At 37.6% G+C, this 27126-nt stretch overlaps 2 protein-coding genes across 3 annotated transcripts in view; both read right to left on the minus strand.

The window, feature by feature from the left end:
• Positions 1-4329: 4329 nt before the first annotated feature.
• On the minus strand, positions 4330-11752 carry LOC135078005 (uncharacterized). The gene is made up of 2 exons (XM_063972550.1): positions 11306-11752; positions 4330-6260 (listed from the first exon to the last, which is right to left on the minus strand). Exons 1-2 carry the CDS (start codon positions 11314-11316, stop codon positions 4574-4576), a joined length of 1698 nt encoding a protein of 565 aa, XP_063828620.1. The 5' UTR covers positions 11317-11752; the 3' UTR covers positions 4330-4573.
• A 1290-nt stretch (positions 11753-13042) lies between these two features.
• The window catches only part of LOC135078008 (G-protein coupled receptor moody-like), a 61245-nt gene continuing 47161 nt past the window's right edge, over positions 13043-27126 (minus strand). Inside the window, exons 3-10 of one of the 2 annotated variants that reach the window (XM_063972552.1) lie at positions 22805-22891; positions 21090-21230; positions 20069-20239; positions 17653-17780; positions 16066-16219; positions 15458-15684; positions 14997-15140; positions 13043-14335 (exon numbers count right to left, since the gene is read on the minus strand). In XM_063972552.1, the coding sequence (XP_063828622.1) occupies positions 13929-14335; positions 14997-15140; positions 15458-15684; positions 16066-16219; positions 17653-17780; positions 20069-20239; positions 21090-21230; positions 22805-22881 (1449 nt within the window). In that variant the 5' untranslated portion in view covers positions 22882-22891 and the 3' untranslated portion in view covers positions 13043-13928. Of the gene's footprint in view, positions 14338-14911; positions 15141-15457; positions 15685-16065; positions 16220-17652; positions 17781-20068; positions 20240-21089; positions 21231-22804; positions 22892-27126 lie in introns of both variants that reach the window. The other variant, XM_063972553.1, reaches the window with a different exon arrangement.

Here is a 27126-nt window from a genome sequence, read left to right on the forward strand (position 1 = left end):
TTTAACTTTTTTATATATTACAATTTACAATAAACATAATCATATGAATAATATCATAAATTTGTTATTTTTTATTGATGTAAAGATCTAAAACAATAATTAGTTATTATATTTATTTAGGAAGAGTTCTACGTGACATTTGAGATAAGGACGTTTTACTTTGCAACCGGGATATTTGCATCGTTGTCTTTTTTCACCCCAAATAGGAAATGCTCAAACCCATCACGTCTGACATCACGAGGAGGTAGTATTGATGTACTTGGCTCCAGGTCACCCAAAAGTCCATGGAGCGTGCTATACTCGGAGTTTCCCCGCGTGATTGAATCAGAAATGAGGAGATCCGTAGGAGAACCAGAGTGACTGACATAGCCCGCAGAATCGCTAAAATCAAGTGGCAGTGCGCGGGGCACATAGCTCGTAGAGCTGATGGCCACTGGGGCAGGAAAGTTCTTGAGTGGCGACCATGAGCCGGTAGACGAAGCGTGGGTAGCCTCCCACTAGGTGGACCGACGATCTTGTGAAGGTCGCGGGAGGTACCTGGATGCGAGCGGCACAGGACCGGTCTTCGTGGAAATTCTTGGGGGATGTCTTTGTCCAGCAGTGTAGTCCAGAGTGTAAAAAGTTTTGGATGGACTGATTTTTTCGATGTCATCATCACTTCCACATCACTCCCAGAATGAATATTTAAGTAACCCTCAATTTCTCCATTACGCAATCTTCTTCGCGACATTATCTGCAATAAAATCAAAATATTCATATGGTAAGTTGTCGTAAGTACGTAAGTAAAAACGGACACTAAAGCTCAACGTACCGTATGTGGAACTACAATAAAAATGTGATTTACTAATACGTTTACTATTGTATTAAAAAATACAACTTACCTCTGCAAAATATACACTTCTTTATAACACAGAGTATTTTTTTTCTAATCAAAACTGTTCAATAACTATTTTTTATTTATTTTTGAATTCAGACAAACGACTAACTTGTCACTTTCATTCAAATTTCACACTTAGTGCACTACAACCAAAACACGAACGACATCTTTAGGTAAAACTTCGTATTACTACATTGCTAAATGTCAGTAGCTTCTAATAAGATGCAAAAGATGTCGCTATTAATAGTTTTATAGCTATAGGAACGATTAAAGTCGGTGTTCCACAAATGGAACTGGGTGCCTTGTAGGGTTAAAGTTTGATCACTACAAGCCCGGACACACTGTATAGGCAAAACCAAGATGGTGTAAATCGGACCCTGGTCCCCGAGCATAACACCCGCTCGGAAGGAAGCACTAACATCTAGCTTCCTTATTGTGGTTGAGCATCATATCCCACAAAGCTTTTATCTATAGCTTCATGGTCACCACAACTGTTTGCTCGCCACACTTGTAACTAAGCTTTATGCCCTTGTAACATAGCTGCCTGCCTAAGGTTCCTGCTTGCTACAAGCAAGTTGAAAAAAAAATGAAACTTGGGAAAGGGGATTGTGAAAGGGAAATTCCCCCTTTCTGTTTATCATTTATCTTCAATAATAACTTATCAAATTAATTTTAAGGTTGAACGAATAGTCAAAAAATTAAAGACTTGGCTGTATGGTGTAATGCCTTTGCCTTTCGTTATAAAAAAAAATTGAATCAAAAAACAAAAATTCCCGCCATTATTTTTTTATGGCTATTCTATCTATGCCCTCGTCTATTCATGTGCATGTGGATTGAGTGATCCTTGCTTCAATCTTAACGAAAATCGAGGAAGTTTTACTTAAAATATGTTAAAACATTGCGATGAACTTTAAAAATTTGTTAAACCTAAGATAAAAATGTTATGGCCAATAAATAGGAGCACTCATATCGCACGCTTTAAGAAAACGTCAACATGTTTATTTCAGAAAATAAAGCCTTTCCACTTCTTTTTGTATTGAAAAATTGTTAAGAATATGTTAAAACTATTAACAAATTCAGAAATTCCTTGCACGTCCCGTTCCAAAGTTATGACGATTATTTAGGATCACTCACACCGCACAGGGGCCGTATGAGTGCTCTTCAAAATCATGACTTTTTATTAATAAATACGTTTTATTTCTGTAGGGAAATGTGTGCAAACTGACGAGCGAATTTGTTAAAGAATAAGTGTGACAAAACTTAAAAGCTGAAGGAAGAAATTAACCTTTATTCTTTCCTCCAATATGCCGTGTGAGTGATCCTTACTTTTACCTCTATCTGCTCATATGTAGTTCGTATGCAGACTGAGATAGTATCTAAAATTGTTAATTGTTTTTAACAATAACTTGGCATATATTTTGCTTTTATTAAGGCCATAATTTAAGAAATATCAGGCTTAGATGATTCCTAAAGGAAAATGTTGATTAGGGTACATATGATTTTTTATTTTGTGAGACTGTTCCGATTCGTCAGACGTGACAATGCAAAACTAATGCAATCTAATATGTATTAGGTGTCCTGTTTATATTTTATTCCTATTGGCTAACTAGTCTTCTAGACATTCTGTTTTACTTGACATAACTAACATACTTTAGGTGTTTTGAGTCCTGTTTATATTTTACTAGCTTTTGCCCGCGGCTTCACCCGCCTGAAATTTAGTTTGTCATATATCGTCATAAATTATAGACTATATGTTATTCTGGGTTATAACGTCCTTAGGAAAACTTCTGATGAATCGAAACAGTCTCACAAAATAAAAAATCATATGTCCCCTAATCAACATTTTCCTTTAGGAATCATCTAAGTCTGATATTTCTTAAATTATGGCCTTAATAAAAGCAAAATATATGCCAAGTTATTGTTAAAAACGATTAACAATTTTAGATACTATCTCAGTCTGCATACGAACTACATGTGAGCAGATAGACGTAAAAGTAAGGATCACTCACACGGCATATTGGAGGAAAGAATAAAGGTTATTTCTTCCTTCTGCTTTTAAGTTTTGTCACACTTATTCTTTAACAAATTCGCTCGTCAGTTTGCACACATTTCCCAACAGAAATAAAACGTATTTATTAATAAATAGTCATGATTTTGAAGAGCACTCATACGGCCCGTGTGCGGTGTGAGTGATCCTAAATAATCGTCATAACTTTGGAACGGGACGTGCAAGGAATTTCTGAATTTGTTAATAGTTTTAACATATTCTTAACAATTTTTCAATACAATAAAAAGAAGTGGAAAGGCTTTATTTTCTGAAATAAACATGTTGACGTTTTCTTAAAGCGTGCGGTATGAGTGCTCCTATTTATTGGCCATAACATTTTTATCTTAGGTTTAACAAATTTTTAAAGTTCATCGCAATGTTTTAACATATTTTAAGTAAAACTTCCTCGATTTTTGTTAAGATTGAAGCAAGGATCACTCAATCCACATGCACAATTCACTCGTAAGCTATGTACACTAATTTCACCCCCCCCCCCCCGTGACATGTCCGGCCGAATAAAGCACAGAGTGCGGCTTTTGTTTTAGGACCCGGCAATCCTATAAGGGCCCCCCTTAATCCTTAAATGCCCAGGGTCCCTAGTAGGTTAAAGACGGCCCTGGTCTCCACTAGAAGCAGCATCGAGTCGAGCGGCCGCTTCGCGACCCGTCTCAGACGAATTTAGTCGCTCGGGATGAGGCAGCCGCTGGGCTCGAGGCTGCCTCTAGTGGAGACACGGCTTTAGGATAGCCGCTACTGGACACAACCACAACGAACCAATAAGTTTCCTGTGATAATAGGTATAAGCAGTGTCAGACCAAAAAATGTAAAACGTATGCACAGCCTCACGTAGGTAGGTACCTACTTATTTTATGTCTATGCCTACGGTATGTGCTGTCGGCTGTAGAAGTCGTTGCTGTAGTGCATATCCCCCACCCCGATAGACAGTAAATGTAACTAACGTAAATGCGCCTATTACCGCCAGTTTAAGCTCACTTCGGATAAACGTTAGAAAATTAGATATAAGACGTGGTGATAGAAAAGAAACTTTAATTTATTTATAACAATGATAAAGTGATCTTTGAATTCAAGTAGTAACAATGAGTATTTAATCACGTAATAATTAATAAATAGTATTTTAATCTGAAAAAGCAGTTGTTTCTATTACCGACCTATAGACGAGGTGTGCTTCTATTAACGTTTTTTCTGTTTCTATTACCGACCGCTAAGAATATTGCTCTTCAATTGGGTATATTCCAAGAGACACGGGTTCGATTCCCGCTCAGAGGCTCGGGAACCACTTGATTTTTTCAAGTTAAATTTGTTTTGCTTTTAAATTCCAGTATCATTAAAAGATAAAGGGCACGAAATACGTTAGCTGCGATCGGAGGATCGAAAAAAAACCGAATATACTTATAAAAGATTTAATTAGAAATTAGAAAATTACATGAAATACTTATAATTAAAACAAGATGAGACCTAATCGAAGTATGATTATGGAATGATAAAATAATGAACTACAGTTTTTAGGAAAATGTCGATTGACGTCACTTTCACTAATTGCACTTCGGACCATTGCACTAATGTAGGGCAGCAAGTCAGCGATCTTCATACTGGGCGACAGCGTAATTCCTCCCCCCTTAGAACGGCAACTATTTTATCACGTTGAGTGAAAATGTTGCCGGGATCGCGTCATGATGTTGCTGATCTCCGGAAGGTGCTGGATGCTCTTCCTTCTTCTTAGTCTGGCTATCTTTCCTTTTCTTGTTGAAGCGCCGGAATGCGATGAAGATTGCAAGTATACTCGCAGCAAGCAGTATCACATAAAATGGGATGGTTGTGTGATATACGTCGAGTGGGATGTCGGTGATATTGATCGGGGCTTCCATAGTGATCTTGTCCTGGAGTCTGTGTAGTCCTTGCAGGTCAATGGAGTTCAAGTTGATGTGGGATGCTATCCTGATTTGCTTCTCCGTGTCAGATGGGATTTCTGTCAGCTTCAGAGGTTGTCCTCTTATTTCGTCGTTGTCATTGGTGATGGTGAACTCTGTAGTTTTAAGATGACAGCCAACGGGAATCGTGATGAGGTAGCTTCCTTGAAGTGTGGTGTAGTCTCGTCTCCCGCAGAGGAGTTGGACTTTGCTGGGTTGTGGAAAAGATAAGACGTAGTGTTGGTCGTCCAACTTTTCCATGGCTTCTTTCTTCAGGGTGACCGTAGAGAATTCGCAATTTTCTTTCAGGATCTGGTTGACGATGAGCTCGTTGATGCAATCAGGTTTGCTGCGTAGCTGGTGGTGAGTAGCGTCTCCACAGAGATACCAGTTGCTGAGCTTCGGACATTCTGTCTCTATGTACATGAATGAAATCTCGTTTGTTGCTAGGAAAGGATAGGTCGGGATTAGGGCCTGATTATTTCTATTAGGGACTATGGATAGATGATAGAAGCTATATATTTCCCTGGATACTATTGGGAATTTATATATGAAAACTATCTGATTATCAGTATAGTATGAGCCTGGTTTAATGACATCATAATATTGCCTAAGTTCAAGATTTAATACTTGTTCATTTCCATAGATATTTTTAAGTTTAATTATCATAGATCTAAGAGTGTCCACATCGATCATAGAGTGGTGTGTGCTTGATGCACGGATAAAAGCTAAACTATTTTCTAACCTAATTAGTTCCTGAGCAAGGTCTTCAACGTTTTCGCTTATTATAATTAAGAGTTGAGCAAGTCTGGCATATTTAACTAAACTATTTTCGTTGTATACATTGCTTTTCAATATTAATTCAATAGTTGTATTAATTTTATTCTGGTTATCTACAATTTGTGTCAAAATTTTGTCATGTTCGGATATCCATTCCTTATTAATGCTAATATGATTATTAAGTTCCGAGACAATTTTATCTTGGTTACTTTTAAGAAGATTAATGGCTTTATTGTATTTTATGGCATCAGAATGGTCCAGATTACCAGTTATGCTTTTTATAACGGATCCAAGGCCATCTACAATACCTCTTTTAACGCGGTTGGGTTCTAATGATTTTAATTGTACTGATACTTTGCCAAGCTTCTCAGTTAAATAGTCAATTTGAGTCTCATAAAGTAAGTGTGTATCGTTAATAAGTCGGGACTTGTAACTCGTCAGTTGGGTTTGTAGGGAGTCGACTTTTTCTTGGATGAGGTCAAGTTGAACATATTGTATAAATGTATGATGGTGAGTGGTCAATCTCATGGGTCCAAGTTTGTGGGGTAGTAGTCCTGGTCCGTCAGCCAAGCTCTCAAGTTTTATCTCTTGAGACCGAGTGATCCGAAGGATCATTCCTAGTAGTATCCTGTAACAAATTAGCTGTTTTAGGGATACGTTTCAAGCGGTTTTTAGCTATGGGACCGCGTTTTTTTGATGTGTAAATATGAATGGGCAAATCTGCTAATACTGTATCCTGAGTGTAGCGAGGGGCTACCTTTTGACGTTCAGCTAAAGGATTTTTAATAAAAATTTGTTGCTCGGGAGCATATTGTACTTCAGGTTCCCGGTTTTTATTTCTGTTCTCTATAATGGCTGTTCTGTCTACTAGGGATTTGTTGTTAACTATATCGTAAACTATCTTCATTCGATCCCTATGATTCTGAAGGTATTGCTGTAAAAGGTGCTCAGTTATGTCGATATTTAGACAGTCTCTAGCGTCAAAATGTCCAGTAAGTAAGTCAAATGGTCTGCATTTTGTGAAACTATGTATGGAAGAATTGTAAGCTATAAGCGCATATGGCAAAAGGTTCACAACGGGTTCGTCCTTGTGCTGTAGTTTCAGGAGTCTTAGATGTTCTAGGAGAGTCAGGTGAAATCTCTCAATGTTACCATTATCGTTAGGGGAATGGGCTAAGATTCTATGGTGGTTGATCTTGTGCAGTCTAGTAAATTCTAAGAATAACTGATTGGTGAATTCAGTACCATTATCAGTTATTAACGTCACGGGCACTCCGTGGTGAGTACAATATTGCAATAAAGCCTGTAGTATACTGAGGGCAGTACCGTCACGCAAATGGTATGCTTGACCGTATTTAGTAAAGACATCTATAAAGGTGACATATTTTTCACTTTGTACAGTGAACAGGTCCATATGAACTATTTCAAAGGGTTTAGTTGCAGGAGGCACAAGATTAAATTGAGGTCTAATAGGATTTCGGTCGTATTTGCCTTGACCACAGATGGTACATTCGTTAATAAATTTAGTGATTTGGTCCTTCATCTTGGGCCAGTAATATTTTTGGGATAAGGACAAATAACATTCATTGATGCCACGATGGTTAGTTTTGCCATCATGATAGTGACGAATTATCTCCTGCTGGCGGAGATATTCCTTGACATTTTCTATTTCTGATTTAGTTAGTACTAGGTTCATTGAAGAGCCCTTAAATTTGTCCTGTATTATGGGGATAATGGAGTACATTGCGAGAGCGGGGCTAATGAGAAGTCCTGTCTTAACTTTGGGGTTGACGTATTCCTTAATAGCATTTACTAAGTCCTCTTCCAAGTTTGTTTCTGATAGCTGTATACTTGTTCGTGTGTGTGTGTCAAATGGTTTGGTCACAGTGGGTTTTCGTTTAACATCATTAACTATAGTGAGATGTATTTGCCTGTTGAATTTATTCAGGGGTTCGTCAGTTATCGGGATTTCTAGTATCGGGTGTTCGTGGCTAGTATGTACAGTCTCAGTGGAAGAGTTAGGTTTAGAGAGGGCTACCTCGGTCGGGTTGCCTAATAGGGAATTAAGTTCGTCAATTTCTTCCATTAATGATCTAGTGTCGCCTAGATGAATTTCTATTCGTGACAAAGCATCGGCATTGGTGTTAATTTTGCCTTTCTTGTATTGCACTGTGAAGTCGTATTCGCTCAGTCTCAGTCGCCATCTAGTAAGACGTGAATTTGGTTCTTTTAAATTCATCATCCACTCAAGAGGCTTGTGGTCAGTCAGTATCCTAAATTTTCTACCAAATAGGTAGGGCCTAAAATATTTCGTAGCCCACACTATGGCCAAGAGTTCTTTCTCGATTGTGCTATAGTTAATTTCGCTATCATTTAGTGTTCGAGAAGCGTAGCACACAGGTTTATCAGATCCTATAGGACCTTGGGATAATATGGCTCCAATAGCCACGTTTGAAGCGTCTGTTGTAAGGTTGAACTCTTTAGTAAAGTCAGGATATTGAAGAATGGGATCATTGGTGAGAAGAGTCTTGCATTTCTCAAAGCAATTTACGTATTCGGGAGTGAGTAGTATTTTTCTACCCTTTTTTAGACATTGAGTCAGAGGCTTGGTGGTACGTGCAAAATCGGGAATGAATTTTCGGTAGTAACCGAGAAGTCCAAGGAATTGTTTAATTTCCTTAGTGGTTTTCGGGATTGGATATTTTTGTATAGCGGAGATCTTGTCAGGGTTTGGTTTAACACCGTCCCTGCTGATTACATGGCCAAGGTAAGCTGTTTCAAGCTTCAAGAACTCCGATTTGTCCATCTGAATTTTAAAGTTGGACTCTCGAAGTCTTTGAAATACTTTTTCCAGGTTTACCATGTGTTCCTGGAGGGATGTGCTATAGACAATAATGTCATCGAGATACACTAGGCAAATATCGTTTTGGAGGCCTCTGAGGACGTTATCCATCACTCGCTGGAATGTGGATGGAGAATTTTTAAGTCCCATGGGCATTCGAAGGAATTCAAAATGTCCATGCTCGACATTGAAGGCCGTTTTAGAAATATCCTGGGGATCCATCTCCACTTGGTAGAAGCCGCTGGCCAGGTCAAGTGTGGTGAAATACTGGCATTTCCCTAGCTTGTCCAAGACGTCATTGATATTGGGTATGGGATATTTGTCGTCAATTGTCTTTTCGTTCAGTTTGCGAAAGTCAACCACGAGTCGCCATTTCTGTTTGCCGGACGCATCTATTTTCTTGGGCACCACCCAGATGGGTGAGCTCCAGGCTGAGTCGGAGGGTCTGATGATGCCCTGTTCCAACATCTTTCCTATCTGAGTCTTAACTTCCTCTCGATGAACAAAAGGATATCGATAGTTCTTAGCGTGCACAGGGACCTCGTCGGTGGTCCTGATCCGGTGTTTAATCTTATTTGTGAATGTTAATTGCTCACCGTCAATATAAAAAACGTCCGCGTAGCGAGAGCAAAGAGTAATTAAGTTGGCTTTTTCCTCTTCGTTCAAATGCTCGGTACGTAAGCGCGAAATGACGTCATCAGCGCGCGACGTTGGTTGTTGAGTGCGAGTGCACTCGATATTAAATAATTCAGCGTGCGCGGGGCTATCAAGTGAGAATATTATATCGTTCGCCGTGGTGTTTTCTATTTCTAAGTAGCCACGGTTATTAGAGACGGTTGTAAGGCACTCGTGAATGATGCAGTTACAAATTATCTGTTCCGGGATGAGTGCTTCGCCGTTAGCCAAATCTAAGGGAACCTTAATTATTTTAGAGGACATTGCTGGAATAATATCCTCGTAAAGGTTCACGTTCCGTGAATTGTACATATGAATAGGGTTTGAGGCAAAACGGGTCAAAAGTTGGCTTTCTTTTAGATCTATTCGAGCTTCCCATTTACTTAATAAATCTAGGCCGATAAGACCGTCGAAGTAATCATGAAACCGATATACAAATAGCTTCATATTATTTTTATCAAAAAACTCAGGAAAACACGGCAACGTTATAGAGTAATTATTTCTACTAGTTGCGTGTATGTTTGTCACTTCAAACGGATCAAAGTTTAAGGGATAATTAGCAAAGTATTGCTGAACAGCTTCGGGACTTATGAAGGATTGGTTTGCACCTGTGTCTATTAATAGTTTAAGAGGAGGATGAGCTATTTGAATGTACGGAAGTTGCCTCTGTGTTTGAAGATTAACTTCTATCTTTGCTTTTTTAATGTCGTAATCTCCTGAAAATCCTGCTCAGCATGGCTAGTACTTGGCTGTGGTTGATTTTCATCAGTCGTCTGGTATTCGTCAGTCGAATTATAATAAATTAATTCGGGAGTAGACTCGGGTAAGTCGCTAGTATAATAATCGCAATAGTAATTGTAAACTGGGTCATGATAAAGGTCGTAGTTGTTGTAATATGAGTAGCCGTCGTCGTTTGTCAAACATTCGTTCACATTCATTTCTCGGCTTTTAAAATAGTTTGTTGGAGGTGGGTTCCCTGACTTAGTCCAGTCATGTCCAGTCAACATTTGGGAATGCGGCAGTGTCCTTGGGGTGAAACGTTGGACACCACTCATAGGTTGAGGGGCTTGAAACTGTGGTTGATTGTTTCGGGGTGGAAGGCGAAACATATTACTGCGAGGGTTGTAATTAGGAGGTGGAGCACTAAACATCCTCTGAGTATTCGTTGGGATACGCATGTTAGGTGCGCCTGGTGCTGGGAGTTTGAAGGGTTGAGGCGGAGGCCTCATGGGCTGTTGTCCTACGGGAACAGGCCAGTTGGGCACTGGCATCGGGAGATTATGCCGTGGTGGCGGAACAAATGAAGGCAGGGGTTGTGTTGCCACTTTAGGGGTGGCATGAGTCTTATTGGGTTCGTTACGTTGTTGGAGATACATTATATTGAGTTCCTCCTGGACGTATTCCAGGGCTTTCTCTATTGTAGGAGGGCGCATACAGCGTATACGGGATCCCAGGGGCTCTTTGAGTCCACGAACGTATGCCTGCATGGTGACCTTTTTATAAAGATCCCTTTTAGCCTGTACAGTCGTAGGTACTGTCTCGTGTAAAGTCACGTAAGTCATTATCGTACTGAATAAAGTTTGGCAATGATCGTAAAATTCTTGCGGCGTCTTGTTACTTTGAGTGGCTAAAGAGAGGTCATTGTACAGAGCCGTTTCGTCCCGTTGATCGGAAAAGTTATTGATAAGGGCAGTACGAATACCTAACCAACTATCAGGTATCCCGTTGGAATTGATTGTGCATGCAGCGGGTCCTGTTATTTTATTCAATATGCCATTTATTAAGCAAAGATTGGAAAATTCGCTGCCTGGGGTGTTACTCAAATATTTTACTGCTAACTGATCACAAACGTTAATGAACCTTGTCAGAACGTTGGGATTCCCATCGAAATCCGGGACTAGGCGGAGGGCCTTGAATATCGTGTCTGGTTCGTGAGACATTTCGTCAAACGAGTTATTTAAACTTTGATTTAAATCTATATTTCTACTATTATCTAATTGACACTGGCGAGCCTGACGGGATTCAGACTCGCGGAGACTATTGGCTCTAGGGTGATAAATCTTGAAGTTGTAAGATTAACACACAAAGGATAATATAAGGATCTAAAACACTATGATAAAAGGAAAGCAACACGAGATCAATTCAAGTGTACTCACATATATTTCATTCTGGTTCTCTCCGTGAATCGAGTTCTGGATTCTCCTCCTGGTCTGCAGCAGGTCCGTAGATTCAGGATACTCGTTGATGGAATCTTGACAGCTTCCCGGGCGACTCGCGACGCGATTTAGAAAGATCTACTCTCGCGAACCGGCCCGCGAGTATCCTACCGACTGCGCCAAATACGTTAGCTGCGATCGGAGGATCGAAAAAAAACCGAATATACTTATAAAAGATTTAATTAGAAATTAGAAAATTACATGAAATACTTATAATTAAAACAAGATGAGACCTAATCGAAGTATGATTATGGAATGATAAAATAATGAACTACAGTTTTTAGGAAAATGTCGATTGACGTCACTTTCACTAATTGCACTTCGGACCATTGCACTAATGTAGGGCAGCAAGTCAGCGATCTTCATACTGGGCGACAGCGTAATTCACGCTTCTCGAAAATAAATAAATAATCAAGCAGAAATAGTAAAATAATAAATTCTTCTATTATACTTGATTTTTCGGTACCCTGTGTTCTAGTGATTAGTGGGGGTCGTTATTTAAACTTTATTTGAGTTTTAATTTAATTTTAATTTAATATTTTATTTTTATTTTTAATTTTACTATAATTTTTAATTAGTTTTTGACTTATGTTTTTGATTTTAATTGTGTGTAATTGTGTATTTTAATTTAAACTTTGGACAATTGGACACTGTCTGTATAATTATTTTAAATTATTTTTTTTATTCAAAGGATCTTAAAAAGTTACATAGTTGTTGTGATAACGCATGATTGGTTTGGTGTCATGTCATAAATGTTAGTTATACACAAAATACAGGCTTATAAGTCTTCGCAGGTGGCGTTATAGTTATGAGACGGTAATAGAATTAAGTATGAATATTACTTTATTCTATTAGCGACCGTAAAAAAAAAACAGTAACCAGCTAAAATATCTACTTTAATGAAGACGTGATCAGTGAAGTATCATTTCTATTACGTTTTAATTTATATCAAATAGATACTAATTAGAATTTAACAGGTTTTTATAAAATCTATTGTCATACATTATTAGAGATATTCTTTAATGTTCATTGCAGTTTTATGCCAAACCTATGACAATAAACGTATGGCGTTAATTGATTTAATTATGTGAAATATTCTTATGAATCGATCAAGACAAAAAAATCGAGGTTAAATGCGTAATTAAATATATAAATACTAAAATAAAAAACGTTATCAAAATTCTAACAACGCCATGGGTCGTTATTAGGAACCAAATTATGAAAAGTGTTTCTATTACCGCCCTTATTTAAAATTGTATTTAAGCTACAAAAATACAGCCAGAGGGCTATGTTGAGGGTTTATTAAGGAAACTAAAGTACGAATTAATATTATCATGCAAAAACATATTGGTACACTCATTTTGAATGTGTTAAAATCGCTAATTAATAACAAGGTGCACCTTAAGTAGCTGGGAGCGCGTCAGTATGAAAAGTGCGTCCGTTGCGGGCGCGTCTCATTTAATGTCAAATAACTCCATTTACTGGTTATTTACGAACACAAACTTTAATCATTTTGATAGTCAATAAACATATCTAGATATTTTTTAGCTAACGTGTTTTCTGGAACCTGTTATTATGTCTTTTATGAAAGAAAGAAAAATAGGGCGGTAATAGGATACAAATTTTGGGGGGTCGTTAATAGGCGCACTTACGTTACTTAATAAAAACAAAACAACATCAGAGTTCATTTGTTTATTTTTAACAATTACCATTGTCAACATTATAAAATCAGTAATAAATAGTGAGATTACTTACTTAATCTAATATCTACACGATATTACACGATTTCACAAACTTATTAATATTATGGCAAAGTGATTTAACAACTTTATTGTCTAAAATACTGCTCAGTTCATAAAAGTACCTACAAAATTGATAAAAACATTTGATTCAATATGGTATTTTAATTTTGGTAAATTAATTTTATTACTTATTATGCATTTCACAAGACTTGAAATAAAAACATTTTGGCACTGAAAACATTTTCAATCGGTAAAAAATTGCAATAACAATTTAAACATCATAGCTAATTAGAAATCTTTGGTCCATGATTGTTTCAATAATTTACATTTGGAATGTTATCACTTTTGTTTGAAATTACCAGCTAATTGATACACTTAATTAATTAAAAAGGAATGTTTTGTAATGTCAAAATAATAGTCTAACTACAATTTATTGTTTACTTTTAAAACAACCTCTTGGAAGACGCAAATAATATGCACATCAACGACAGAAAATAATTTAAAAATAATTATATTATGACCTGTTGTATCTAAGTATTAATATTTACATTTTTTTTAAATACCTAGTTACCTTAATTAAGAATATTCGAGTCAAAGTGCGTTTTGACTTGTCGCTCATTATAGGACGGACTTTTTTAAGTTTGAGGTGGCATTAAATATACCTAGTTAAATAGGTACTACTCCTAAGTAAATATACTGTTGAAATACTATAAAGTTTTATTGTATAAAGATACTATCAAGATAAAATGCTCTCAGCATGCAGTCTATAACGCGTATAATAGAAAATTCTTTGGTTAGTCACAGTAATGAACGACAAGTCACTACTTATCGGTTTTGTCAACATTCCCAATGATACCACTGTCAACTTGAAACCGGATTCTTGGGCCAACACTTTGCTGGGACCCGGTCTTTCTCATGTTCTGCAATGACCCGGTTTTCAGCCTCACATTCTGTAATGACCCGCCAGGTTTCATGTTGCCATGTCTTCGGGGTGTTTCGTTTGACTCTTTCAGCGTCTTACTTCTAATAGAGATGTCAGTTGGCTCAGTTCTCAGCTCGTCTCCTGTCGCTCCGCTTACTGAGGGCCCTCTGCTCCCCGGAGTCCTGTCTACCTTCCCCCGAGGCCCGTAGGGAAGCCCCGAGGGTCTGCCCTGGATTCCCCCAGTGACACTTGGCTGAGCGCCGTTCGTGTGTTGCTGTAGCTGTACCCGTGACGCTCGTTCCATTTCTCTAAAAAGAATGGGGGACTAGTTAATTGGATTTAAAAACACGTTTCCATATATTTTATGAGAATGTAGGTTTGATAGGAAGGCGAATAGGTATACCTACTTTAGTGTAGTTGCTATGATAAAAGTCGCTAGTTTGAAATAAGAAGTAGGTACCTACATCAATAGGTCATGCAATTTAGGTACTTTAAATAATTAATGCACAATTTATGAAGTTTGGTGCAGGAAAGGTGCGTGTGCGCAATAATAATGTGGAATAGGTAAACATGCTGCGATTGACGTAAGTATGCATGGTGACAGGCAGTAGGTAGGTATAGGTACATTCTATCAAGCAATTTATCATTAAAGTAGTCAGCTAGGTAATTGATTTGAAAAGGAAATGTTTTACAAGTCCCATAGTAACGGCCTGTAGGTTTATTTTGCAGAACAGATTGGTGATTTCATGCAAGAATTTTCCAGTCAAATCATGCAAATCTGAAGTGACGCGATTTCACAAAAATCCAATCCACCACCAAAGCTCCACCAGCGTAACAGCACCAATCGCAGCATATGCATCGCAGAGTATCGTCATGGGATACCTTCACGGGCGGACGTAGGACGCGATGGCAGAGGTTCGCTCTGTCTTCTTCACAGCCTGGCATGCGGGCGAGGAGGGATACGCACCGCTGGTGAGCCCAGATAGCCGCGCTAGGGGGCAGCACAGGGCGGCTGCGTACGCGGCGCGGTACTGCGCGTTCATTATCACGTAGATGATTGGGTTCACGCATGCGCTCGCGTACAGGAGCAGGTAGCCCGCGATGTGGAATACTGGAAGAAGATTATAATGTTGTTACAGAATTGGCATTTTGAGATACTATCGTAACCCTCGTCAAACCTTTAGAGATAAAATCTAAAATAATCAACCTTTTTGTTCTAAAATATACTTATAGAAATCTAGCATTATGGCATACACAACATTAATTCCATTAATTGTAACTAAGTGATTGCGTGTTTTGAACCGCAAACCAGAGGCCTTTTTCCTCCTAGCCCTAAATTGGATTGACGTCTTCAAGATAGCCATAGTAGGATCTATAGTTTAGGTACTCGGAAAACTTAATTTGAACTGCCAATAGTTCAGCACTCACCAGGATAATGCACATGACTGTCAGCGACTTTCGCGATAGTTATAGGCAGGTAGCATACAAGGAAAGACAGGAAGATGGCAAGCACCATCTTGGTGATCCTCCATTCGTTGCGCCTGGCCTTTGTTTCCCGGTTGTCCTTGACCGTGGACCGCTTGTCGTTGCTGTTGTTGAGGGAGCCAGGGCTGGCGTGCTGAGACCTTTGGTGCTCGCGCATTCTTTGTTCGGAGCTGGAAATTGATAAGGTTGAATTTAAGAATATGGTTGATTTTGTCGATATAGAGACATGTATTTAAGATATTCCATGAAATTAACACAATTTTCGTCGCGCTGATGTACTTTTTAATGGCTGATTTTATTAATCGACAATCTTCTTCGTCTATTGTCTGAGGTCAAAGGCCTGATGTCAGACTTATGAGCAATAATAGTTGTCTGAAATTCTCAATAAACAGTAAGGTTGCTTAACGTCCCTACAATATCCTAATTTTATACATTGGAATTAAACCCAGGTTTAGGAGTCAAGAGAGTTTAACTTTCTGTGATTCAGTGATTTCAGACAGTGATTCAGAAGTTAGAAAGTTGAACTATACAGGCAAAAAATTTCCAGTTACCTGTGAACAACCCAGAAGATCCTGGCGTAGCAGATGAAGATCAGCAGCGCAGGAACGATGAAGGCTATTACGAAGAGCGCAGTTTTGGAGGACCGGCCGTTGGCATCGGGCATTATGGAACACGTGCCCAGTTCCGGGTCGAAGTCGAATTTACCTAAAACCAAGAAAAAGATGATGTTTAATACTTGACGACTGTTTCAGGTGGAACGATATTATTGCGTAGGTACCTAACTTACCGTACGCTGCGTGATCGAATCAGAAATGAGGAGATCCGCAGGAGAACCAAAGTGACCGACATAGCTCGCAGAATTGCTAAAACCAAGTGGCAGTGGACGGGGCACATATCTCGTAGAGACGATGGCCGTTGGGGCAGAAAAGTTCTCGAGTGGCGACCACGGGCTGGAAGACGTAGCGTGGGCAGGCCTCCTACTAGGTGGACCGACGATCTCGTAAAGGTCGCGGGAAGAGCCTGGATGCGGGCAGCGCAGGACTGTGCATTGTGGAAAACCTTGGAGGAGGCCTTTGTCCAGCAGTGGACGTCATTTGGCTGAAACGAACGAACGAACGAACCTAACTTAACTGTTAAAGATTTTGTATAATTTAGACCCACTTGAACTCTGGGATAAGTTTTTATTAGAAGCCTCTAATTTTACAGAATCAATGACAATGATAATAACGCAGCCATACTCTGCAGGTAGGTAATATAGACGGATTATAAGTACTAAGGTAATTTTAACTAAAAGATTCAACAAATCTAAATCAGTGATACCTACTTTCTAAGTGAGCATTGTACGTGTCTAGGATGTCGCATTCTTCTGTTGTCGGTCTCAATACACAGTCTAAATTGAGGATGACATTTTGTATGTGTGGGAGTATAATATAGGCTAGCAACAGCCGTATTTTTGAGTCACGATACGGTCTCAGATTTGCAGTTAAAATGTTTGTTAGCAATAAACTTTTATTGGCTAATACGTCTTCATTTAAAGCCCATAAAAGCCCTGGTCCAAAAATAGGGATTTGAACAAAATAAGGAAGTGTAACTTTTTATAAGTTACATTTACCGACATTTGGGTTGTTAAAAGTACGTCATTTCGGCCCCGAATGCATTTTCATTTGGGTTTTACGTCGTAGTAACTCGTAGGTTCGTCTGCTGGGTATAGGTAATGGGAACGAAGGTTCTCTATAGAAATGTAGAGTTTTTATAAGAGTAGGCGCACACCGTTGATTTTTCGTCGGCCGATAGTTTAGTCGGGCAGTTGATCAGTATGGGCATGTATGGGAGTGCGCACACTACGCCGATTCGATTTGACCGATTCTTCATACAATTTAAAATCGGGCACAACTATCGGCCAACTAAAAATCAACGGTGTGCGCCTACTCTAAGGCTTACTTAGTTGCCAGTCACTTTCGCTACACATCTGTTTCTGTTGCTAACATTACACATTAGGTACTAGTAACATTCTATCTTCTGACGTCTTGCCTGAGCCTGCATATTATTATCATCCAAAAATACGGAAACTCCACAGCTCAAAAGAGGAGATGTACTACAAAGGATAGTTACCTAGCTACAGTTCAAAATTCACTTACCCCAAATGCCAATGAGGGTGGGTATCTGCATCCCGTACGAGAAGAGCCACGAGAAGATAATCATGAGGGCTATGATGTGCTTGCGGTACACCCGCCCGTACCAGCTGTGGTGGGCGATCATAATGTACCTGGAGAAGACAAACGTGATTAAAATACACATTAATGTAACAAAAATTAACATAATAATGATGACTATTAAAATACATAAATATCGCTAGGGATTGCCAACCAATGTACTAATAAGTACTGCCTGAAAAAAGATCATGAAGAGGAATAAAATAAATGGTGCTAGAAACTTTGGATTCGTTTTAGCAGATTTTGAGTCACCGTCAGAATGGCTGGTTGCCTAGTTATGTTATTTAGCTGTGAGAGTTAAATTTATAATTGCTACATAGTTGCTTATATTTGCTTCATATAATAAATAATTGCTTAAATTAGAAGCTTAAATAACCTAATAAACATGTTAATGAAGCAAGTATGTAGCAATTATAGCCGCTAAACATTTTAAAAACTCTGCATGATTTACGCTGAACTAAGAGCCGATCAGTGAATCTGACATCAGAATAGCTGGCCAAAAAAATTGACGAATTATTATAAATCTATAAAATGTAGCAAAATATTTAATGTATGTTAAGCAATTATAAGCAATTGTGTAGCAATTTTTAATTCAACTTTCACAGCTAAATGACATAGGCAACCAGCCGCTCTGACGGTGACGATTTTGAGCTAATAAGAATCAGTATTGCTTAATTGCCGGCGTCAAATTCCACAACTGGTTGTTATTGCACCAAACATTCGCTTGTCAGTTAATTTAACAAAGCAATTTGGTCATTCATCCATGTAAATTTTACCAAGGACGCTGTCTGTATAACAATGCAAATCATTGGTTTCGGTGATACTTACCTATTCAGCTCTAATGTGTCAATCTTTGTGGCTTTACTTCGTGACGGTTCCAGCATTTTTTATTATTTAAGAGCTAGGTACTTACAACTAAATGTGGCTTACAAAAGGGATAACAAATTAATGTTAGTTGTGCACAATACCAATTTCAATTCAATTTCAATGTAACAACATCTGATTCAAATTGGATTTGTTCTTATCAAACGCTACAATTAATCAAATCTAAAATAATTGGACACGTCTCCGTCGGATTACACGGTATTTCTGCAATTCCATTAGGCAAAATCCGTTGTAACAATATTGAATAACGATTCTGGTTTGGAAAAGGATTTGCTGGGCGAAAACTTTGTTGGCGGTTGGAGGATTCGATTGTTCGCAAATTCGCAATGAGCGCAGTGGACTGAATCGGGGACTGTGTGACCGTCAATTGATACAGTTTGTGATAATTATGGCAAATGTATACAGTCGACAGCACATCAGACTATACACATTTTTGTGTGAAAATAGCACCTATTACTATTGTTATAAGATCCCAAAGTTTAGGTTTATGTGATGTCGTTAGTACAGTCGAATAAATGAACATTAAGAACGATTTGATTAGAAATTATTAGGTACTTATGTATGAGTAAGTAATAAGATTATTATACTAATGATGAAAGATCGAAGATATAAAATATGCCTAAGTGGCTGCTATTATTCCTAATTATCATCAGCCTCTGGCAATTTCAGGCCCTTTATGATTGCTTAACATGATTAACTTTTAAGATGTTTTCTGTTTCAGAATAGGTATTTGGTTTCTCAGAAACATGATATACCTATTAGGTAGCTACTCTGTTCCTATTTGCCATGCTCATTAAGATACCTCTTGAGAAGCTATTCTATTATTAATCACGTCTTAATTGGCATTAAATAACGCTCCTAAAAGGTGCCAGATTTGTAATTAATTTGCTTTAAGATTCCTCATCCTCGGTAAGTTGTAGACGGAAAAATATCGCTTAATTATCATCAACTTATGACTTTGATTATGTAATCCCAAGATTCTCTTTTGAAAAGATACTCATAAATAAACTATGGATGCGTGCAGCACAGGACGGATCGTTGTGGAAATTCTTGTTAGAGGCCATTATCCAGCTGTGGTTGTCATTTCGCTGAAATGACGACGACTTATATTATATGACTGAAGGTTATACTTAGGCAAGTATAACCTTCAGTGACCTGTATTAATACACACTGGACTGGCTGCTGCCATAATATTTCTGTGCCTATTTGAGTTTCGCCATTTTGGCGCTGTAGGCCATACTGTAGGCAGATACGATTGTCCATGGAACTAATATTAGTGATGGCGTCCAAAGTAGCTTACTTACTCCTTGCGATGTAGGTAGGTACGTCAAAATTAGTATTCGGGTCAATCGTAGTGGCGCTTCAAATTGTCACTCAAAATTAGCTGCCTGTCCAGTGTGTAATAGGTAATACAGGTCAGTGATAACCTCCCAAAAGTACGATAAACTATACATACCTGTTCAATGTAATGAGGGCGATGCTCAGAAGTGACACTCCAACGTTTCCGTACCGCAAGAACGGCACCAGCTGGCACAAGGCACCCCCATGGGACCAGGTCCTCGTCCAGAAGCCGGATATGGCGAATGGGAGCACCATGGCGCAGAATAGGAAGTCGGCTATACACAGACTGGAATAAACAATGGGCGCGTTAGAGTGTGTCAGATTAACTGTTAAGTAACCGTTATGTCATGTGATGATTCAGTTTTATGCGTAACTTAAAGACAGATTGTATTTTTTCAATGAGCCTTGTGTTCAGGTTGTCTTGAGACATTTTTCTTATTATAAACCCTTATAAGTAAGTGAAAGAATCTCGGGGACAACAATATTGAGCTGTTTCTAAGAATATCCGTGAAATGATTAAGTATTTTATACACAGAGAGCTTCTTTTTCTTGGGTTATTCTCGTATTTATTCTTAACTCAACATCCATGTTAAAGAAAACTTATTATTTCGTGTTCTGTGTGTTATCATTACTGTGACTGTGATGGGATTTATTTAATTTGGTTGTCTGTCAGTTAGTTGCGCAAATTAAATACGTCTGCAATTTAGTCATTGATGTAATAAGTAGTTGCATAAATGGACAATCTACATTCCGTTGGTAACGGTGGCCTGCGTACGCCGTGTTATCGTTAAAGGTAAAAATATTCTATTGTTCACGGATCGCAGAGTCAATGTTTGACGAACAATTAAATGTTATACTTTATAAAAATAGGAAAGTAAGTAAACACGGTAATTATAGAGACAGCTCATTAATTTCAATTTATAGATAAGTTGGTTCCTAAATAAAGACCAAGCATTTGACGCGTAGATCAAATTGCTTTAATTAAATGCTTGTGTTAAACTTGTATTTTCGATACTGGCGTCTTGCGTAGTTGTATTATTTTTTAGCAAAAAAAAAATACATTATAACTAGGTACAATGTAACAAGAGAGCACCTTTCTACACACAAAATTATGCAATTTGAAGAAAATATTTTACCTGATGATAAAAGCAGCAGCTACGTTTCTAACTTTGGGACATTTCAGCAGGGCCACCACTGTCAGCAGGTTGCCGAAGAGACCGATGACCATGATGAAGCCAGTCACCACAGCGGCGAACGTCAGCAGGCCTGGTGAAAACCTGGTGAGGAAAATAATGAAATACTAATCAGAATGAGGAAAATCAAATAAAATAGCAAATAAAGGCAATCAAGGGAACAAAATTAAATGAAAGCATCAAGAAATTAATAAAGAAATGTAGTAAGTAAGTAGATGAAATTGTTGAAGTTAACCCAGAGTATGAAATAAAATTGTTGAAGTATTAACACAGAGATCTAGTTACGAAACTTGTTGAATTGGAGCAGAAATTTATTTTTATAAAATTTAATAACTTTAAGATTTTTGTAGACTATTTAGATTTTAATTTAAAATGTAAACACAGTGAACGAAAATATCGCTATTGTCGTTAAAACTGATTTCAACATTAATACGAAAGCAATTTCGGCGGCAAATACACAATTGGAAATTCCAAATAGAGCCAAACAAATGCACGAATGCAAATTCAATGGGACTTTATGGTACTATCCACCAGTATTATTTTACGAAATATGCTCGATTGTAAGAAATGAATGCCACAAATGCTAAATAGGGCTACCAAAGGGAAGTACCAAGATCCCTAAATGTGGCCCGAATAAAAGACAGGAAGATCCGTGAAAGGCCTCAGTAAGGCATTGTTGAGCTTCAAAATTATTTATTTTATACGACTTGCCCTGCGAAGAAATGTAGGGCTTGAATCTCTTTAATATTGACCTACGTACGTACTTGTTTGTTCAAAGTTCCTTTTGAATTACAAGATTCGATTCTACTGATTCTAAAAATGATTTGAGGGTACAAGTGTGAATATTGAATTTCAATATTTTGAGATTGTGCAGTTTTAAACCAAACTTATCTGTTGAAGTTTTTAAGGGTTTCAGTTAATATACAGGGTGGAAACGTTAAGTGATCTCACTCGATTATTTCGAAACTATACAAGATATCGAAAAACTGATTACTGATTCTGAAAGTGCTTTACAAACTCTTTCAAACGGTACCAATAATAGGTTACAGAATAAACTGGATCTATCCGAAAATTCAATGTTTCCAGCTTCCATACATTTATTAAAAACACATAACATTAAAAACTATACAAGATATTCAAAAACTGGTTACTGATCCTTAAAGTGCTTCACGAGCTCTATCCAACGGTACCAATAATAGGTTACAAAATAAACTGGATCCATTGGAAAATTCAATGTTTCCAGCTTCCATACATTTAGTACAGCCACAGTCATGGCACTCATGTCTTGTTAATATTATAGGAAGTAAAGCCTAAAACCAAAGTTTTCAAAGAATAATTTTATATAAGAATGCAATTTACGAGTTCATTTTAAGTGTTTATTATTTAATCAAAAAAAAAATGATACTTCCAATTTTCTTTGGCTGGCATACATTTAGTGTGGAGGCTGAAAACATTAAATTTTCGGATAGATCCAGTTAATTCTGTAACCTAATATTGGTACCGTTGGATAGAGCTTGTGAAGCTCTTTCAGGATTAGTAACCAGTTTTTCGATATCTTGTATAGTTTAGAAATAATCGAATGAGATCACTTATCGTTTCCACCCTGTATATACCTATAATTACCAGTTTATTTAGCCAAAACAGTTAAATTCGCTTACTTTGATAATTCACTAGGCTCTACTCCCGGATCCACGCTGGGGTTTATTTCTTCTGATATGTTAAAGAAATCTGCCATTTTGAGAAATCTGAAACAAACAAAACGGTGCTTAAAATTTATAATTCATTATAAAAAACATCTTATTGAATCACTTTCTTAAAACACGAAGCTTACACCAAAGCCATCACGCAGTTCAAAGTACAGTCAGTTGCGAAAGTATGATCAAACTTTTGGACTTATTATGTTATCTGCGTTATAATATGTATAAAATTGTGAGACACATGTCTCATTTTCAGTCAGCATCAAACGGAGTTGGTTACATGACTGGTATGATATAACCCGGCTAAGGTTAGCGGAACAATTGGAAATGACCCCTCCAATTACTGGCCGAGTCATTGCACACTTATCGCAATGTGACTCGGTTTTTTCTTAGATGGCCAGTTAGGTATAAATCCTGTTATTCATTAGACCTTGAGTCGGACTGTTCTCGAGATAAATCACAGTGTTTAGCGGTACATGCGATTAGGTAACAAGGAAGTAGATTATCTTGTTGAAACCCACTCAAAGCGTGCATTTTTTTCTGAATATTGGCCATATCTTTTTTCAGTAGGTACCTACCAATCAATTTCATAACTATCAGTAGAAAGCGGACTTAATCTAGTTTAATTAATATAAATAAGCAGAAAGTGAAAATATGATTATTAATAAAAAATCTGAAACTGATTTATTTATTGGACCAATAAGTACCAATATCTGGTATATTATATAAAAGAACGAAAATTATTGGAATGTTCGATAGGCTATTACATTGTTTAATAAAATACATAATAAACGTCACCCAATAAAGATGCCCATAACCCAAACCGACCGTGAGGTCACCGTCCAATCGTGTCCGCCCATGCATGCGCAATGGCATACAACAATACACGTCACGGGCCACCGGTTACGAAAATACCGACAAATACTTCTTTGTTGGATTGTACAGTCGGAAGTATAATCAAAATCATTATAAAAACGTCAGCAGGCCTATCCATTGATGGGAGAGACTATGACACATCGAGCAAAACAGTGTGGCATTTTATATCGGTACATGTGTCCACTTTAACAATGATGGTAGAGCAGTGTAGTCATCTTCTTCTTTGAATTAAAACATTTTTATTTCTTCTTCATTTCTGAAAAATAAATTGCTTAGGTATGAAGTTGTGGGGCTAAAAATGTTTAAAAGTCCGTCATCAATGGTTTTGGTTAATCATCTTTAAAAATACAATATTTTACGAAATGTACGAGGTATGTATTTATGGCTACTATATCTACAATAGTGTGTAGTAATAGTAATAAAACAAGCTTTTTGCGGCTGACTGTATAAGTCTGAAGGAGACAAAGCCCAAAATTGGATTCTTCAGCTGTCAAATAAATACTAGCACCCGGAAAAGGAGCGGGATGAAAATTCTAAGTAATTTTCGTACGACGAATATTTATATCGGGCTTGATAGACGCTGAAGGGTATGATTTGTATGAACCTGTGCCTTGCTTTTGTATGGAGGGGGAAATTTAGGAAGGACGGAATTCTTTACATGCTTCATTGTATGTGTTACACTGCTTTTTATTGCTGTGTAAGTAACACAAAAAACTTGTGCTTTTTAGTAGTAAAGAGGTGGACTATTCCTATCCAAAGGTCTTCAATTTGTCCTCAGTTTGATACGATTTCCAAATGGGGCCTTATACAAAAATGAAAGATCACTTAGTTCGATAGAGAATTCATGCCCAAACGGATCAAGAAATCTACACCAAGGTTTGTAAACTTAATTGCTACTCTCTTCCCATAAAAAAGAAAAAGCGAAGCTGTTAAACAGTGTATCACACATATCCCATCTTTTCACCACATAACTGCATCGACACTAATCAAGTCAGATAATCTACAATTCAAGATCCGTCAATTTCTAGGCGTCATTTATCCATAGTCATGTGGTAATCCATGTTTTATCAGATTTATGGTCAGTAATCATCGTCCACGCTCAGCTGGTCATGCAGTTTAGTGTGGAGAAACCGGACCAAGAATTGAAGACACCATGTTACTTTCACAGATCGATGGATATGAGTTACAACTTGGTTGTAAAATGTACTTGCTGTAACTAAAACATGCTGCGAAACAGTTATAGCTCTAACTAAAAATAACGAACTAAAACAGCTAACTGTTTTAACACTACGAAGTATTACTTACTTATATCAGTTTCATAAAGCCTAACAATTAAGTTGCTTGCTGTATTCCTTCATTAAAAACTCCAGCGAAACATTTATAGCTCTAACTGTTTAACGATACGGATATTAAATTTTACTTTTATCAGTTCAATTGGGTATTTAAAGACCACTGGTGTGGCGTGTAAATAGCCACACCAGGAATAAAAAAATTGCGGGGAAGAAAGATGATGCGGGGGTCGGCTGGTGACTCCAAACAACTCAAAAATACAGCTGCATAAAACGGAAACCACCAACCTGCGGATCAGGAGACGGAGACCAGGCTTCGAGGGTCGACCCGTCGATATTTCTTGCGGTTTTGATTATTTCAATATCTTCAGCAAATATTCAGCGGATTTTTCACATTGACTTAGTTGACAGACGTTCCAAGACAACATAGAGTTTTTTCTTAATTTTCCATAGAGGTTTTTCGCGAAGGTTGGCTCCTGCGAAGGTGCTGGCCCCGAATCCGATAAACAGATTAGTGGGAAACCATCTCATGCAGCTAGATAATTTGAGAGTTGGAGCCACCGAAGAAAAGGAAGAGAAGAAAGTTGGACATAGGCCCAACCAACCACTATAATTAAGATGGCTTGCGATGTACTTATTTATTTTTATTTATTATCCTTCCGGTATTCCTTCACCTATTTTTATCCTACTGTACTGATTAACCTAATTATTCCCAAACAAATTAGACTTTTGTTGATAACTCGCATTTAATACACATACTGACGTTTTGATTGCTAGATCCTTGCTATAGTCATATTATTTATTAAAATTCCATCTTTCTCTTGTAGGTAGGAGATTTTAAGGCTTGAAGTAAAAACATTATTGCTAATCGTTCTCATAATATTACGAAGACACGTTTTCCCGATGCTTTGTAAACACTGCACCTGCAGAGTGTATAGCGTACAGAACCATAAACTATAGTTACGTAGCACTATTGGCATTGCGCAATCTATACTAATCTATACTTCTATACTTTTAATATTATAAATGCGTAAGTAACTCTGTCTGTCTTGCTTTCACACCTAAACCACTGAACCGATTTTCCATGAAATTTCTCATAGAGATAGTTTGAGTCCCGGGAAAGGACATAGGATAGTTTTTATCCCGATTTTTGAAACAAGGACGCGCGCGTTAAAGTTTTTCTGTGACAAACAAAATTCCACACGGGCGAAGCCGCGGACGGAAAGCTAGTTACAATATAACCCTCTAGGTGCAATATTTGCTTGAAAACTATTGACTTTCGTACATACTCGTACATTTCACTATATCTCCACAGTATTATTAAAAGTCTTAGATATTTTGCTTTGAAGCTTCACAAGCTATTTCAATTACTAAGCATTAAAGTGCTTACGTAAAATCACGTTTTATTTAGCTAGACAAAGGGTTTAAAAGTCTATCTTTTAGGTTTATGCTGAAATTCATTTGAATTTTGTTTGAATTCATGTTACAGTTATTAGAATTTTTCATTACTTGTGTTGATTGGTGCGTTGTTTACGCACTGAAGCCGCACTGAATAATCGGACGTAAAAACATTTTATTCTTGAAGTATTTATAGCTTTACAATGAAATATGCGATTGCAATGTACTTCCTAGCCTCGTATTATTAAGGCTGAGTTGCACCACCTAACTTTAACGATAACTAACGATAACCGGTGCTTTCTGTATGGAGTTTGACAGATGTTTGACGTTTGTTAAAGTTAAAGTAAGATGGTGCAACCCAGACTAGAATGTGTTGTGCGTAAGTTTTTAATTAAAGGTATACAGTAAGTATACACATTGTTAAATATTATAAGTTTCAAAAGTAATAACGTTATTTTATCGACGGAAAATATCGTCAAGAGTAAAGAAAGAAATTTATATGCACTTTCCTTCTTAGTAATTCTAAAGGTCTAGAGGCATGGCTGACATCATCTGTCTAGGTCACACACACACTATCCTACTAAAACTACTGAACGCATTGTACCTTCTGGGTAAGCTAGAATAAAGAAAAAATGTTAACGTAGTAAGAACGGAGATAAATAATGATGAAAGTCCCCACCATGCACCGGAATAAAAATAAAGAAAGATTCAACACTCAAG

Source organism: Ostrinia nubilalis, chromosome 14 (assembly GCF_963855985.1).
Source record: "Ostrinia nubilalis chromosome 14, ilOstNubi1.1, whole genome shotgun sequence".
Taxonomy (NCBI): domain Eukaryota; kingdom Metazoa; phylum Arthropoda; class Insecta; order Lepidoptera; family Crambidae; genus Ostrinia; species Ostrinia nubilalis.